Consider the following 15,643-nt stretch of genomic DNA (forward strand, 5'->3'; position numbering starts at 1 on the left):
CTTCATTCACACAGTATGTCACCTGCCACACCAGAGACAATAAAACACTGGACCTTTTCTATGCCAACACCAAGGAGGCATACACATCACTGCCCCTCCCCCCGCTGGGCAAAGCTGATCACAACCTGGTGGCTCTCCAGTCTGTGTCCAAACCTCTGGTCCCCAGGCAGCCAGCTGTGACCCGCACGGTTCAGAGATGGTCTGGAGAGGCCGAGGAGGCCTTAAAGGACTGCTTCAGCACAACTGTGTGGGAAGTATTCAGCGATGCTCACGGGGAAGACATTAGTAGTCTAACAGACACTGTTACAGACTATATAAATTTCTGCATGGAGAACACCATACCCACCAGGACAGTAAGGTGTTTCTCCAACAACAAACCCTGGATCACACCAGACATAAAAGCTCTCCTGAAGGAGAAGAGGAGGGCTTTTGCGTCAGGCAACATAGAGGAGCGGAGGACTGTGCAGCGCCAGCTGAGGAGGAGGATCAGAGAGGGGAAAAGGTCCTACAGGAAGAGGATGGAGGAGCAGCTGCTGCAGAATAACGCCAGGGGAGTCTGGAGGGGCCTGAAGACCATCTCAGGCCACGGACAACCCAAGACCCGGACTGGGGGGGACCTGCAGTGGGCAAATGAGCTGAATCTCTTTTTCAATAGGTTCGATCAGATGCCTGCCTCCACTCAGTCTTTCCTGCTGCAGTCTCCACCTACTCCTCCTGCTGGGCGTGTCACCCCCTCCCCTCTTTTCTCCACAGTCTCCAGCTCCCAGCTACACCAGATAGCCACCACTCCTTCCTGTCCAGCCTTGGCCTTCACAACATCTCAGGTGAGGAACCAGCTGAAGAAGATGAAGGCGAGGAAGGCAGCGGGTCCAGATGGCATCAGCCCCCAGCTCCTCAAATCCTGCGCAGACCAGCTGTGTGGAATTGTCCAGCACATGTTCAACCTGAGCCTGAAGCTGGGCAGGGTCCCCCAGCTATGGAAAACATCCTGCCTGGTCCCGGTGCCAAAGACCCCCCACCCGAAGGAGCTCAACAGCTTCAGACCAGTGGTGCTGACGTCTCACCTGATGAAGACCCTGGAGAGACTGGTCCTTGTCCACCTGCGCCCCCTGGTGAGCTCCTCAATGGACCCACTCCAGTTCGCATACCAGCCTGGCATCAGTGTGGATGATGCCATCATCTACCTCCTCCACACTTCACTCTCCCACTTGGAGAAGGCGGGGAGCACTGTGAGGATCATGTTCTTTGATTTCTCCAGTGTTTTCAACACCATCCAGCCCACCCTACTGGGAGACAAGCTGGAGCGGGCGGGGGTGGCGCACCACCTCACCACATGGATCCAGGACTACCTCACAAACCGGCCACAGTATGTGAGGACACAGGACTGTGTGTCTGACGTGCTCCTCTGCAGCACGGGGGCCCCACAGGGAACTGTCTTGGCTCCCTTCCTGTTCACCCTCTACACCTCGGACTTCAACTACAACACCCCTACCTGTCACCTGCAGAAGTTCTCTGACGACTCTGCGATTGTCGGCCTCATTACAGGCGGAGATGATCGGGAGTACAGAGAACTTACTCAGGGTTTTGTGGACTGGTGCCAGCAGAACCGCCTCCTGATCAATGCGGGGAAATCCAAAGAAATGGTGGTGGATTTCGGTAGGCGCCAGCACTCTTCACCTGCACCAGTGAATATCCGGGGAACAGATGTTGAGAGAGTCTCAACTTACAAGTACCTGGGTGTTCATCTGAACAATAAACTGGACTGGTGCGACAACACAGACGCCCTCTATAGGAAGAGTCAGAGCAGACTCTTCCTACTCAGGAGACTGAGGTCTTTTGGGGTTCAGGGGACACTCCTCAGGAACTTTTATGACTCGGTGGTTGCATCGGTCATCTTCCAGGGAGTGGTCACCTGGGCAGGCGGCGTCTCGGCCCGGGACAAGAAGCGGCTGGACAAACTGGTCAAGAGTTTGCTCTGTCCTGGGCTGCTCCCTGGACTCTGTGGACTCGGTGGGGGACAGGAGAATGTTGGCCAAGCTGTCATCAATGCTGGGCAACCCGGACCACCCCCTCCAGGGCACCCTAACAGCACTCCACAGCACCTTCAGTGACAGACTGTTACACCCTCGCTGTGCAAAGGAGAGATTCCGCCGTTCCTTCTTGCCTGCTGCTGTCAGACTCTTTAACAAGAACATTGTGTAGTCTCTACAAACTGGCGGTCATTAGTGCAATTGTGCAGTCCTGCACCTGAGCTCATATCGTGCAATACCCAATATTCCCCACTACTGTAATACCGTGCAATACTCAACATTCCCCACTACTGTTAGTCTAGTTTTATTTTTATCCAATGCTGTTCCTTACATTTCACTACAGCACTGCAGCACTGTCACTTAGAGTATTTTTTCCTCTGTACTATGTACAGGCCGAAATGAGTGTTCCTCATATTTTTTATGTAGATGTAGGTTGGTGTGTATACACATGTGTATATACACATGTTACTATATCTACATAGGTTTTATTCTAAATGTTTGCCGTCAATGTTATACATTAATGGCCACATTATGCCGCCGCCCCTGTGTGACCTATATCTTTGCTACTGTAACAATGAAAATTTCCCCACTGTGGGATCAATAAAGGCATTCTTATCTTATCTTATCTTACCATGCATGTTTTTTGGAATGTGGGAGGAAACCGGAGTACCCGGAGAAAACCCACGCAGGCACGGGGAGAACATGCAAACTCCACACAGGGAGGCCGGAGCCGGGATCGAACCCTCGACCTCTGAACTGTGAGGAGTACGTGCTAGCCAGTCGACCACCGTGCTGAGCCGGTTAAATGCTAAAAATGAAAAAAAAAAAAAACATTTTATACACATCGTGATATTAAATCAAGTCTCTCCAAACTCGGTCCTCAAGGGCCGGTGTCCTGCCCGTTTCTATCCCAGCTGTAACACACATGATTCAAAAGTTATTAAGCTTCTTCAGAGCTTGCTAATGAGCTGATCATTTGAAACAGGTGTGTTGAAGCAGGCACAGATGGAAAACAGGCAGAAAACTGGCCATTGAGGACGGGAGCTCGACATGTCTGTATTAAATAATACATTGGTCATACTATAACCATTATAGGTTTGGAAACAGACCCATATTTTAAACAAACAAACATAATCTTTACACATATTTAGCTCAGTGTAGGTAAAGTTAAATCAAACATAAGCACAGCACCCGAGAAAGATAATTTCCTCAAACTTACTGAAAAAGCTGGCAGAGAGATATTCTGAGCTGTTTTTCTGTACGGAAAAGGCGCGATGAAGTGAAGTGCAAATCAGTGCGCAATTGCGCATGCCCTGCTGGGTCTTCTTCTTCTTCTGTTGCATTTCCGGCAGTGGAGACTCTTACTGTCCCCCGCAGGTTGCTGGTGCTACTTCATGTCACACCAGTCAAAACGTCCACAAACTAGTTTTATGCGGGAAGTCCAACACACCTCTTAAGGCTCATTATGCTCAACGTTAAATACGGATCTGGTTACGTACAGTATAAGAGCCTTCCAAATGACAATCTGAAAGTAGAGGACTTCGCATCATTTCGCACTTTTCATCATTTCACACTTTTCATCATTTCGCACAGAAATGATACAAATATTCACATGTTTATCTTGGTGAGCCTTAAATCTTTGACTAAAAAGGAGGGAGGGAGGGAGGGAGGGAGAGGGAGAGGGAGAGGGAGAGGGAGAGGGAGAGGGAGGGGAGGGAGGGAGGGAGGGAGGGAGGGAGGGAGGGAGGGAGGGAGGGAGGGAGGGAGGGAGGGAGGGAGAGAGAGAGAGAGAGAGAGAAGAGAGATGAGAGAGAGAGAGAGAGAGAGAGAGAGAGAGAGAGAGAGAGAGAGAGAGAGAGAGAGAGAGAGAGAGAGAGAGAGAGAGAGAGAGAGAGAGAGAGAGAGAGAGAGAGAGAGAGAGAGAGAGAGAGAGAGAGAGAGAGAGAGAGACACACACACACACTTGGTGAAAAAGGCCTGTGCCCCTCAGAATATGCCTTCCCACCTCCCTCCGCTAAAGTAGAAAAATAGAGAAGGGCAAACATGGATATGTTTTACTTCAACCAAAATACAATGTTGATTCAACTGCATCTTTTCATCACAAACTTCAACGCTGACAAGATGTTGTTGAACCAACGTTGATTTACCATCAGTCTTCAACTAAAACCAAAATAAACCCAAAAATCAACCATCTTAACCCTAATTCAACAGTTATTTAACATATTTTGCTATCTGGGTTACCTTCTGATGACTGTTTTCCTCACCTGGACACTTTTATGTTACCACTTTTCGGGAGGACTCTGTGTGCACCCTTAGTCCCTCCAGTATGGCCGAGAGTTCCTCCTGCTACTTCGGGACTGTGTCCGTGGGACTGTGCGGCAGAGGATTAAGGAGGATTCCCCTTCCAACTACTATGCTTGTCAATGCACAGTCGCTTCGAAACAAGATCGACCAGCTACAGGCAAATGTTAGCTTCCTCTCGGAGTAGAGGAATGCCTGTCTTATTGCCGTGACGGAGATGTGGCTCAAACAGCATGATCCACAAACGGATCTGGACAATGATGGCTTTGGTCAACCGCTGCATCTTGACAGAGACCCGACAGTGACCAATAAATCACTGGGCGGTGAACTTTGTTTATTCAACAATTAAATAATACTGTAAGACTGCTATGATTAGGGAATTATTCTGCACTCTTGACATAGAGATGTTAACTGTCTCCTTATGCCCCTTTTATTTACCAAGAGAGTTCCCCCCAATGTTTATCAATCTCGTGTACATCCACCTAAACGTCAAACGTTGTTGCAGTTTTGAACAATACTGTGCTTTCCCCCAGTGGCACAATTGCAATAAGTGGAATTACACGCAGAAATAACCACAGTACTGTAGTACTGTTTTCTGCTGGCTATTTATAGCCAAAAAAATAAGCAAAATAGTAGGACCATGAACCCAGAACCCATGATGGTGGTGGGGGTTTACTGTAACGTGAATAGACAAAAGCATCATCTGTTATAATTGTCTGTTTATTAGGGATGTACAAATGTATCGAAAATCGATATAAAATCGATATAAATGCTTAAAATATGCATCAAGTAAAAAAAATAAAATAATAATAATAATAATAATCGATTTGCAATGCCATGTTAACAATAGCCGCTCGCGCATGTCTTGCCTTCTACGCACATGCGCAGTAGTGGTAATCCAGGTTATCCAGGATGTAAACAGAAGCATTGTGGGTAATGGTGTCATGGCTACTCAAGATAAAGTTAAGGAGGCATTGTCAAATCACGTTTTTTAAAAACCAAAACGTTTTTTGCATACCCGCAGTTGCCGTCAAACAGCGAGAGGATATGTGCTGCCTCGCGGTCACTCTGACCACGTACTGAGTGTTGCGATGAAGAACTTGGAAATCCCCAGTACTCAAACGCAACATGACCTATTTTTCTCAAACCCTTAATGGCAACACCTAACACTAAAAGACATAACATACATGGGTCGTTAGAATATACTAATTTAGAGTGTTAAAAAAACATGTTCCTCCTAATCTTTGTTTTTTTCCATTCCGGGTGCATACCAAATTTTGAATGTCATCATGTGTCATCTTCCAAACCGCTTATCCTATACAGCGTCGTGGGGTGGTGCTGGAGCCTATCCCAGCCGTCAACGGGCGAAGGCTGACTACACCCCGAACTGGTCACCAGCCAGTCGCAGGGCACACACAGACATCGCCAATGAGCGGGAATCGATCCCACGCTGCCCACACACAACTGGGGCGTGTGTACCACTACACTATAAGTGACATTTTGAATGGTAAAATCAAATTATGCATATTAGAGAAGCAAAACAAAATGTTTTGGATTAAGGTTAAATTAAAATTTAAAGTATATCACTCATGTCACTCTCCGACATCAAAAAAGGCTTGGTGCCCAAGAAAAGTGAAATTTGTTTAGAAGTATTTCTTTTAGTATTTATAGGTAGTTTCATAATGCAACTCAGCATCGGTTTTGGGTTCCATTTTAAAATGCATGAAACATTTACAGCTAAAAAAAAATTTAAGCCATGGTATAGCCTTCCCTTTCAATTATTCCATCATTTAAAAACATGTCAGGAATGTTTGTACAAGCTGCAAAGTTTAATACAAGTTAAATGTACGTTCATCTTAATTGTCTTTATTCTTTTATGCATAACTTAAATAATTTTGGCTGCAAGATACCGATGGTCATGTAAGAGCCTGGTGTGATTATGCCGCGATTTACATGTGATCTGATTAGTCGACTGGCAAAATAATAGTTTGTGGCAGCCCTACTTGACACACTTGCACCAAAAATTATTACGTATTGCATTTGTGGATAGCTACAGCACCACACTAGCGCAGAGACAAGCATGGTAGCGATTTAAAAAAAATCTAATCAAATCGAAAATCGGGAACTGAAAATCGAAATGTAATCGAATCGGGGCTGGAGTGAATAGTTACATCCATACTAGCGTTAAGCTGTCACTGCCAGCAAAGCCTTCTCTGCTGGCCTAAATTTTATCAGAAGCATCGACCTACATTTACTTCCCAAATTCCAATATTTATTACAAAAATTGTACTAATTTATTCCCAACAAAACTATTTTCCTTAATCAAAGTTTTTCTCTTGACTGCACTTCTCCAGTACGTTTTGTAATTTCAAGGGGTCTGAATACTTTCCCTACCCACTGTATATACACTGGGATGCGATTGACTGGTATGCAGGTATACGTGCGCAAAAGCGTGTGTCACGTGCGTCACGACACGCCTTTGCGTGCCTGAACACACTGCCATCCATCCACTATCCCATCTGCTCAAGCACAACGAACGAGGGAACTATGAAAGATGCAAAAAAAGCAATGCATATTGTCACGTCAGACGGAAAATCTCGCAAAACCCCTCGAGATCAAACGTGACTTTCAACAAAAAAAACATAGTGGACGAAAAGGCAACAGGGATCTCAGATCGTGTCTTGATGGTGGCGCTAGGTTGTGATTTATTTTTAGCTGAAAAAAGTGACCAAAAAAAAAGACAAAAAAGACAACTCTGTTGCGCCTGGTACTGAAAAAAAAAATGTTTTTTTTCATTTTTTTTTTTACTTTAATTATTATTTTAGTTTACTTCTTTATTTTTATTTATTTTTTTCATGCGGTACTGCTTTGAGTACCTGGAGATTGTCTTTGGTGGTCACTAGTGGCCCAATGGATCACATAAGTCATGGTTGGGATTGATCACGGATTTTGAGTCACTGATTGGATCGTTTTTTTGTATGAGCAAAAAAAAAAAAAAAACGCTAAATAAAACGTTGTCTTAATTTATTTTATGAAACGCGTTCGCTCATGAAACAATAAAATAAAATCAACTCTTAATGTCTAATATGGCCGTTTAGGATTTAAGAACACAATTTAATGTAATTTTGTAAGTGGTACAGTGTATATATTCCAAGGTATTCTGCCAGACATTTTGAGCTGAATGTTTTCTTACAACTAGAGTATGCAATTTCTGGAGAAATTGCGTGTGAAGGCAAAGGAAGCTGAATGGATTCCGTGGAATGCGTTGGAATGAAGTTGAATGAAGTAGAATAAAGTTGAATGAAGTTGAATGAGGCGGCACGGTGGCGGACTGGTTAGCACGTCCGCCTCACAGTTCAGAGGTCGTGGGTTTCATCCCGGCTCCCACCTCCCTGTGTGGAGTTTGCATGTTCTCCCCGTGCTTGCGTGGGTTTTCTCCGGGTACTCTGGTTTCCTCCCATATTCCAAAAACATGCATGGTAAATTGATTGGACTCTCTAAATTGCCCCTAGGTGTGATTGTGAGTGCAAAACAGGATTAATAAAAGGGGTGGGGGTGTTGCTTTGTTTGTGATGTCTGCTTTTAAATGCAGGATTATTGGTGGTATGACAACTGTTTTTGACAATTTAATGGAATGTGTTACTATTGATATTATGACTAAAAGAGCAAAAACTTTGATAATAAGTTGTGTTTATAGAACACCTGGGTCCTGCATTGATCAATTTAACATGGCAATTTCTAAATTATATGAAAAACACAATGACAAGGTGATTTTTGTTTGTGGTGATTTCAATTTTGATTTGTTGAAATCTAATCATACGGAGACTGCATAATTTATTAATATTATGTTCAGTTTGAGTTTCCATCCATTAATTTCAAAACGGGCGGCACGGTGGTCGACTGGTTAGCACGTCCGCCTCACAATTCAGAGCTCGTGGGTTTTGGGTCGTGGGTCGTGGAGGATGCAAGTTCTCCCCGTGCCTGCGTGGGTTTTCTCCGGGTCCTCCGGTTTCCTTCCACATTCCAAAAGCATGCATGGTAAGTTGATTGGACTCTCTAAATTGCCCCTAGGTGTGATTGTGATTGCGGATGTTTGTCTCTGTGTGCCCTGCGATTGGCTGGCAACCAATTCAGGGTGTCCCCCGCCTACTGCCCGAAGACAGCTGGGATAGGCTCCAGCACCCCCCGCGACCCTTGTGAGGATAAGCGATATTGATAATGGATGTATGGATGGATTTCAACTGGCAGATGAGAAGCTTTAACTGTGAAAGGTGACCGAAAAACTGAAAATTCGGTCTCAAATTCACCAAATACCTGAAAATGTTTCTTAAACTCCCACAGTAATCCTGCAATCTTGTCTTTGTACTGTTGGTCCTCTGGATCGGATCAAATTTACAGTGCGAACAATCACCTCCATGACGTGGTTCATTTTCAAGGACTTGCAACACAATGCCGCCTCCTGGTGCAAAAAATAGTGAAATGTCCAGAAATTATCTCTATTAAGAGCTTGTACTTTCTCTCTGAACTTTGTCGCGACACCGGCTTTCTTTCCTACCATGGTTTGTGCGCCGTCTGTAGCCAGGCTGATAGCACGGGACCAGTCCACTCCAACTCTGTCCAGTGCAGCAACAACAGAGCCGAAAATTTCTTCGGCTGTTGTGGTGTCCATCATTGGCACCAATACAAGAATTTCTTCAGTAACAGTCAATGTCTCATCAACTCCACAAATAAATAAGGCCAATTGTGCCACGTCTGTGATGTCAGTGCTCTCGTTAATTGCAACGGAAAATGAAATAAATGACTTGACTCGCTGTTTCAATTGGCTGTCTAAATCTGCTGATAGGTCTGAAATTCTCTCTGTTATTGTATTCCTCGTCAGGCTAATATTGGCAAACACTTGTCGCTTCTCGGGACATACAAGTCCAGCCGCCTTCATCATGCATCGTTTAACAAAGTCAACATCGGAATACGGCTTTGATGCTAACGCTATTTCGCTAGCACTTACATAGCTGGCTTTTACCGCTGCTTCACTGACTTGTCGCTCTGGATGAAAGTTGACTGCCGTTTCCTCAGACCCGCCTGCAATTCGTTGATTTTATCTCTTCAGTTGTCCTTGCAAGCCATCATATTTCCCGCTGTGAATAGTCTCGTAGTGGCATTTAATATTTTATTCCATCAATACCGACACTTGTTGCAAACACACCAAGCACAAAGTTTTCCTGTGCATTTCTATAAATAAATAGGACGTGGTTCCTTTTTCTTTCAAAATTCTACACTCTATCTACTTTTCTCCGTTTGGATAATGACATTTTGGCTAATGAGGGTGTAGGGGAGGTGTAGAGAACAAGGTAGAAACAACGTCGTAACAAGCAGCAGATACCGTCTGCTGTCTCAGTGACAGACTGCTGTTGTCTTCTTCTCTGATCAAAACAGTGTGCCCCTAGCGGATAATCCATGAATTACACTTTATTAAAAATATTAATTCCGTGTCTTTTATGCATGTTTTCACATTTAATTCCTGCGGGCCTGATCGAACCTACATTGCTGAGAAAAGCCCCAAAGCTCCCCATTCTCTGTATGTATGTATCTGTATTTATGGTTGGATATCTTATTTTCAATTACCCAGTCATTTGCCACCTTGAGTAACTGTTTTTCGCATGTATCAGCCCTGTCCCTGTTTACGGTTTTCACGACGATCAGTGCAAAATGAGTTGAAGTTCCAATCACCATCAATAAAGTGTCCAGTCACCCCCAAATAACTGTGGTTGTGAGTTGATGTGCAGTAATCTGCGGTTAGAGCAATACATGTGTCCAAATCCCCCACCAAAACGTCAAGTTTGCTTTTCTTTTCACTGTCATACATCTTGCTGATTTTAGTCATCAGTGCAGTCCTACACGGTGGGTTGTCTGATGGCTCTTTGGATGCTGTTTGCAACACCTCAATTAATCCCTTGTCTTCAACTATATTGAACGGGCTGCAGTTCATCGCTATTCACTTTGCAAGAACATTTGTCAGCCTGTCAGTTGCAGACTTTCTCATACGCATGCTGTTCTCGAGTTTAGTTTAGCGAAGAGCTATGCAATGGCTCGCTACATTTAGCGTCTTGCGTTGTTATCATTAGCTTTAGTCGCGTCTGGTTGCTTTGCATTTTTGTGGTAGGCTTAATCTGCTTCTTTGGTAAGCAAAGTCCTTCTTACAAACAAGGCATATCACTCGGTCTTTATCAGTAGTGCTATCAGGCGTTTTTTAAATGTACCATTCATCGGACCAACGACTCTAACATTCTCTTCCATTTTCACGTCTTCTCTCTGCTCCTGAACACCTACAAAAGGAGCCTATCATGTTAGGCCAAACACAATGATAGCCAATCAGTGTCCACTACACTGACCATTGTTTTTTTACATCATCTCAAGGGGTTTGCGATGTATATTGCGATGTTAAAAATAGAATTTTCACCAGATGACTTGAATAGATTTGTTTGGGAATAATTTTGTTAACTCACCTTGACATCATTGTATTCATATAATATCGTTTAATCCAGACTAAGGGGGTTCATCTGTGAATGATGATTGCTGTATATAAATTATATACAGGGATTATAGCGGTAATGTCTCTGTAACATAATAGATTATTTAACATTGTATTTCACACTTCAATTGACACAGCAGCAAAATCTTAAACCTATTTTAAACAAAAAATAAATAAAAAGAGCAGGTGCACTAGACCTTTGAGTCATTTAAAAAAATAAAAGAAAATACAAAACCTCTAAGGTCCCTGATAGTGTAGTGGTACACACGCCTGAGTTGTGTGCGGGCAGCGTGGGATCGATTCCCGCTCAGTGACAGTGTCTATGTGTGCCCTGCGACTGGCTGGCGACCAGTTCGGGGTGTAGTCTGCCTTCGCCCATTGACGGCTGGGATAGGCTCCAGCAACTCCCCGCGACCCTGTATAGGATAAGCGGTTTGGAAGATGATGACAAAACCTCTAAAGCAGCAGCAGTTATAAACACCTTTAAACTAATCTATAAAATATTAAAGAATTAAAAAGCAGGTGTACTAGCGCCTGTGTTGTTTCCAAAAATATAACATTAAGATAATAAAAATGTTGTGAAACTGCAGCAAAGTTGTCAACCGATTAGAACAAAAATATTCAAACTTAAAGTGCAGGTGCATTAGTCCCCTGAGTTGTTCACAAAAATATGACGAAAACTAAAACGGTCTGTAAATCATATTGTATCCGTGATTTGTCGGTGCTGTTTGGACTTATTTTCATAAGGAGTTATGCTGGCGAAGGTGTCTGTAATTGTTTTTTCGAGTAGATGAAGTTTCACCAGTCCCACTTCTTAGTTTGAACTGTTCATACAGGGGCTTGTGACAGCGATTGCAGCAACAACGGTGAGGCACTGTTGGCAAAGGATATTTTGTTTTTCTGAATCTTCCTTTTTATAGCCGAAATACTTTCATATTGTGGATGTTGACTTTCTTTTGGGAACTAAATCCACTGCCGCTTTTGCCGCCTCCTTCATGTTGCCTGATAAGAGCAGATAGCAGAATGGAGGGGGAAGGGCTGGTGACTGATTGGCAGGAAGCAAGGGGTGAGCGAGACAGGCCGTGTAAGAGCACGGAGTAGCTTGCTGCTTTTTTGGAGCAAAACAAAAGTTGCGTGTTCTAAGAAAAAAAAAAAAGTTAAAACATCGCATGTGACTATGCATGCGCACATCGTAATTGCGATGTTCAAAAGACACATTGTGCAGGCCTAATATATATATATATATATATATATATATATATATATATATATATATATATATATATATATATATATATATATATATATATATATATATATATATATATATATATATATATATATACACACACACACACACCCACACACGCACACACCCACACACACCCCCACGCACCCACACACACCCCCCCACACACACACACACACACACACACAGAGCTGGGCACTTGACCATTTTTTGCTGGTCCGGCCGCGACCCTCCGGCCATATTCATAAACATTGTCGAAGGCGTCCGTGATTGACGTCGCTGCTGGAGGGACGCTAACTGCATTAGCTGGCTAATTTACTATTCGAACCCGCTGTGGACACGCTTCAAATGCGCCAGTAGTATTTACCCAACCCAATACCACAATCCCTATAACAGCAGTTGTCGCCCGTGCCGACCCGGGAGTAGAAAGAAGCCTAAAAAGAAACCTTTCACCGAGTAGGCTGAGATGATTTTGGCCGCCTCGCGAGCACGTCACATGCATGAGGGTTGATTAGTGGGCCGGACTAAAATCAACTCCCGGCCATGCTTAGTCTAGCCATTTTTTAAAATTTGTCACCCCCCACCCCTCCACCCCAAAAATGGGCACCCGGAGGGTCCGACCGGTCCGGCCCAGGGACGGACTGCCCAGCTCTGAATATATGTTATTTTTTTATTTGGAGGATCTCATGGCACTCCATCAAGTACTATTATATGGACCTCTTAAGACCACACTGTTGGGTTTGTAAGGTCATGTTACTCTTAAAAATGAAAAAATGTATCTAGACGTACTAATGTACTTTTTTAGTTTCCTTTTTTCAAAAAAAAGGATAAATTAGAGAATTGATGAAGAATTGAATTCTTAAACATAATTGATAATGGAATCTTAATCATAGAAATTTTATCGATTCCCATCCCTAGTTAGCAAGATTTAAATGTACCCTCACTTCACTCCTCCCGCCATCCCTGACGTCTCTGACAGAAGTCACACCACTCACTACCAACCAACCATTATCGATACCGCTTATCCCCACAAGGGTCGCGGGGACCACTCACTAATGTGAATGTTAATTTATTTTATTTGTTTTTAGATAAATATTGACTCTAAATTGATCCAGATGATTGTTTGTTATCTAGATTGATTGTTATCTTGCATTTTTGGCATGGTATTGATTGTTTCAAAAATTAGATGTGATAGAGGTGGTATTAAGAGGTTGATTAGGTCGGGTGAAACCTACTGAAGGCCTATGGCCCGCCACTTAATAATATTATTTAAAGAGGTGTTTGCGTGTCACATCAGCGCGTCTCGCATGCTGTGTTGACCTGTGCTTCCTGCAGGGGGCAGCGGAGGACGCCACCTCCAAGAAGGAGAAAGGGGAGAAGAACAACGAGAACTATCAGAACGTCAAAGAGGTCAGCAAGTTTTGCTGGGTTGTCATGTGTCAATCACTAAGTGTGGGTGGGGTTTATGTGTGCAGTGTGTTTTGCTGGCGACACGCTTGTTTTTGTTTTTGTGTTCTGATGCTGCATCCATTGAGGGTCTCTTCGAAACCTTTCTTCTGCTTCAATACACTCAAATCACATTTGCACTGCAGAGTGCCAGCTGTACTTGCCCCAATGGGTTTTTACTTGAATAGAGGACCTGAGGAAAATCCAGAAAACATATCCACACACTAACAAGGACAATGAGGGTCTTTTGTCTTATCTTGTCATTATTTTATCTGAGAGGAGATGTTGGGCAGCAATAAAACTGAGGGCTGCTGCAAAGTGGAGACTCTGCCGTGTCGTACTGCAGGGTCCGTAGTTTACAAGTGTGTTCAGTTTTTGTCCACTGTTGCCGGGCATTCACCAACTTTACAATTACCAATCTGTAAGACAAATCAGTGTACATCAGTGCTTGACGTCGCCCATGTCGTAGCTGCTTGAAGTATCTGCTTTAGCCAATGCAAATGCATGAGAAGCAATGAGAGGTGTCGCATGTGAAGTAGGTACCCTGCAGTGGGAAATGCTTAAAGAGCCAAATCAACCCAAACATATTTTTTTTATGACTATGTTCCCAGCAGGCCTACTAGTTGAAACACGGCGTTCTGATTAATATTGTGTTTGTGGAATATGAGTTAAGCAGCAAAATGCACCCATCATCTCAGGGGGCGGCCATTTTGTCACTTCTGTCGACTGAAAATGACATCACAACTGCTCAGTGCTCAGGTAACGACCAATTACGGCTGACCTGTTTTCTGAAGCTGAGCCGTGATTGGTCGTTACCTGAGCCCTGAGCAGTTTTGATGTTATTTTCATTCGACAGAAGTGACAAAATGGCTGTCCCCAGAGATGGCTAAAAATGGGTGGATTAAGTCTTATTCCAAAAACGCTATATTTATCAGAATGCCTTGTTTCAACTAGTGGGCTTGCATAGAACATATTCTTGAAAAAAAATGTTTGGGTTAACTTCCCCTCTTTAAAGATCCCATGCCATTAAAATCCATTTTTTTGTGTTCAAATTAGTCTTTGAGTCCTCCTCCAAATGCTCTCTGTGCGGCTGTGAGGCCACACGGCATCACTATGGGGGTGGATAATGAAAACAAAACAAAACAAAAAACAAACAAAAAAAAAACAATACAAGTGAAAACCAACTGGGAACCGTGGCTTTGGACTGGTCAGCCCTTCTCAAAAGTGCTTGCTGAGTACCCACGAGGGCGATAAATTTCAATGAAGCCAACACAATGAAAAAACATGGTAGCCACAAGATATGACATATCGGCAGATACCAATTAGAGGATTTTCCATATCAAATCAAAGCTTATTTACATATTGAATGTTAATAAGAAATGCAATTGTCTTACGTGCAAGACCAACTAAAATCTCATGGTCAACATTTCCAATCCAAATCATCTTGCACACCTGATTAAAGGACATTAAAAAAAAATTGTAATGGCACATTTCATAAAATGAAAATGAAAAAAAAACAAAAAACACGCTGCTCCTCATTGACTACGGAGGTACCTTGTTAATGAGTCACACCCTTTTTCTAGTATTATCTCATCTACTGATAGTATTATCTGTAAAACCTCTATTACGTGGCCAGGAAAAAAGAAGGTAAACAATTTAAAGGGTGAAAAAAAAAAAAAAGTAAAAGTCAATTTTAATGACAAAGTTCTAATGTGGTATATTACTTTTAACATCTGTAATTGCTATCAAGTGTAAAAAGAACATACGGTACATGGAGCCACTCTAATACTAAAAACAACCACTACAACAAATATGCACATTTAAGTCATAACCTGAAATGTTCCACGTACAAAGAGTCATTAAGCAAGCATGCAGTGGTCCGGTGATAGCGATCAACAACAAGTGTACAAATGATGGTTTGAGTCTTAATCCAATATAAAGTGTCCAGTACTACGGGAATACTGATCATCAGATGTGCAAGTGGTGCAGTCATTAAGCAAAATAAATTAGCCAGTAGTGTGCTAATACTACTGAACAACAACAACTGTGCAAATGATGCAGAGCAATAGAACCACAGCGATGAATGTA

At 43.2% G+C, this 15,643-nt stretch overlaps 1 protein-coding gene across 13 annotated transcripts in view; it reads left to right on the plus strand.

Moving 5' to 3' along the window:
- The window catches only part of itpr3 (inositol 1,4,5-trisphosphate receptor, type 3), a 373,289-nt gene that overhangs the window by 239,516 nt on the left and 118,130 nt on the right, over positions 1 to 15,643 (plus strand). For 12 of the 13 annotated variants that reach the window (XR_015088794.1, XM_086046039.1, XM_086046029.1 and 9 more), the window contains one exon: positions 13,445 to 13,519. The exons of the other annotated variant lie outside the window; for it this stretch is intronic. Coding sequence is in view for 11 of the 12 variants with exons in the window: in XM_086046039.1 (XP_085902165.1) it covers positions 13,445 to 13,519 (75 nt within the window). In the remaining variant the exon portion in view is untranslated. The remainder of the gene's footprint in view (positions 1 to 13,444; positions 13,520 to 15,643) is intronic. 13 annotated transcript variants of the gene reach the window in all.

This window comes from Filicampus tigris, chromosome 1 (genome assembly GCF_054856515.1).
Source record: "Filicampus tigris isolate MCC_2025a chromosome 1, RoL_Ftig_1.0, whole genome shotgun sequence".
Taxonomy (NCBI): Eukaryota; Metazoa; Chordata; class Actinopteri; order Syngnathiformes; family Syngnathidae; genus Filicampus; species Filicampus tigris.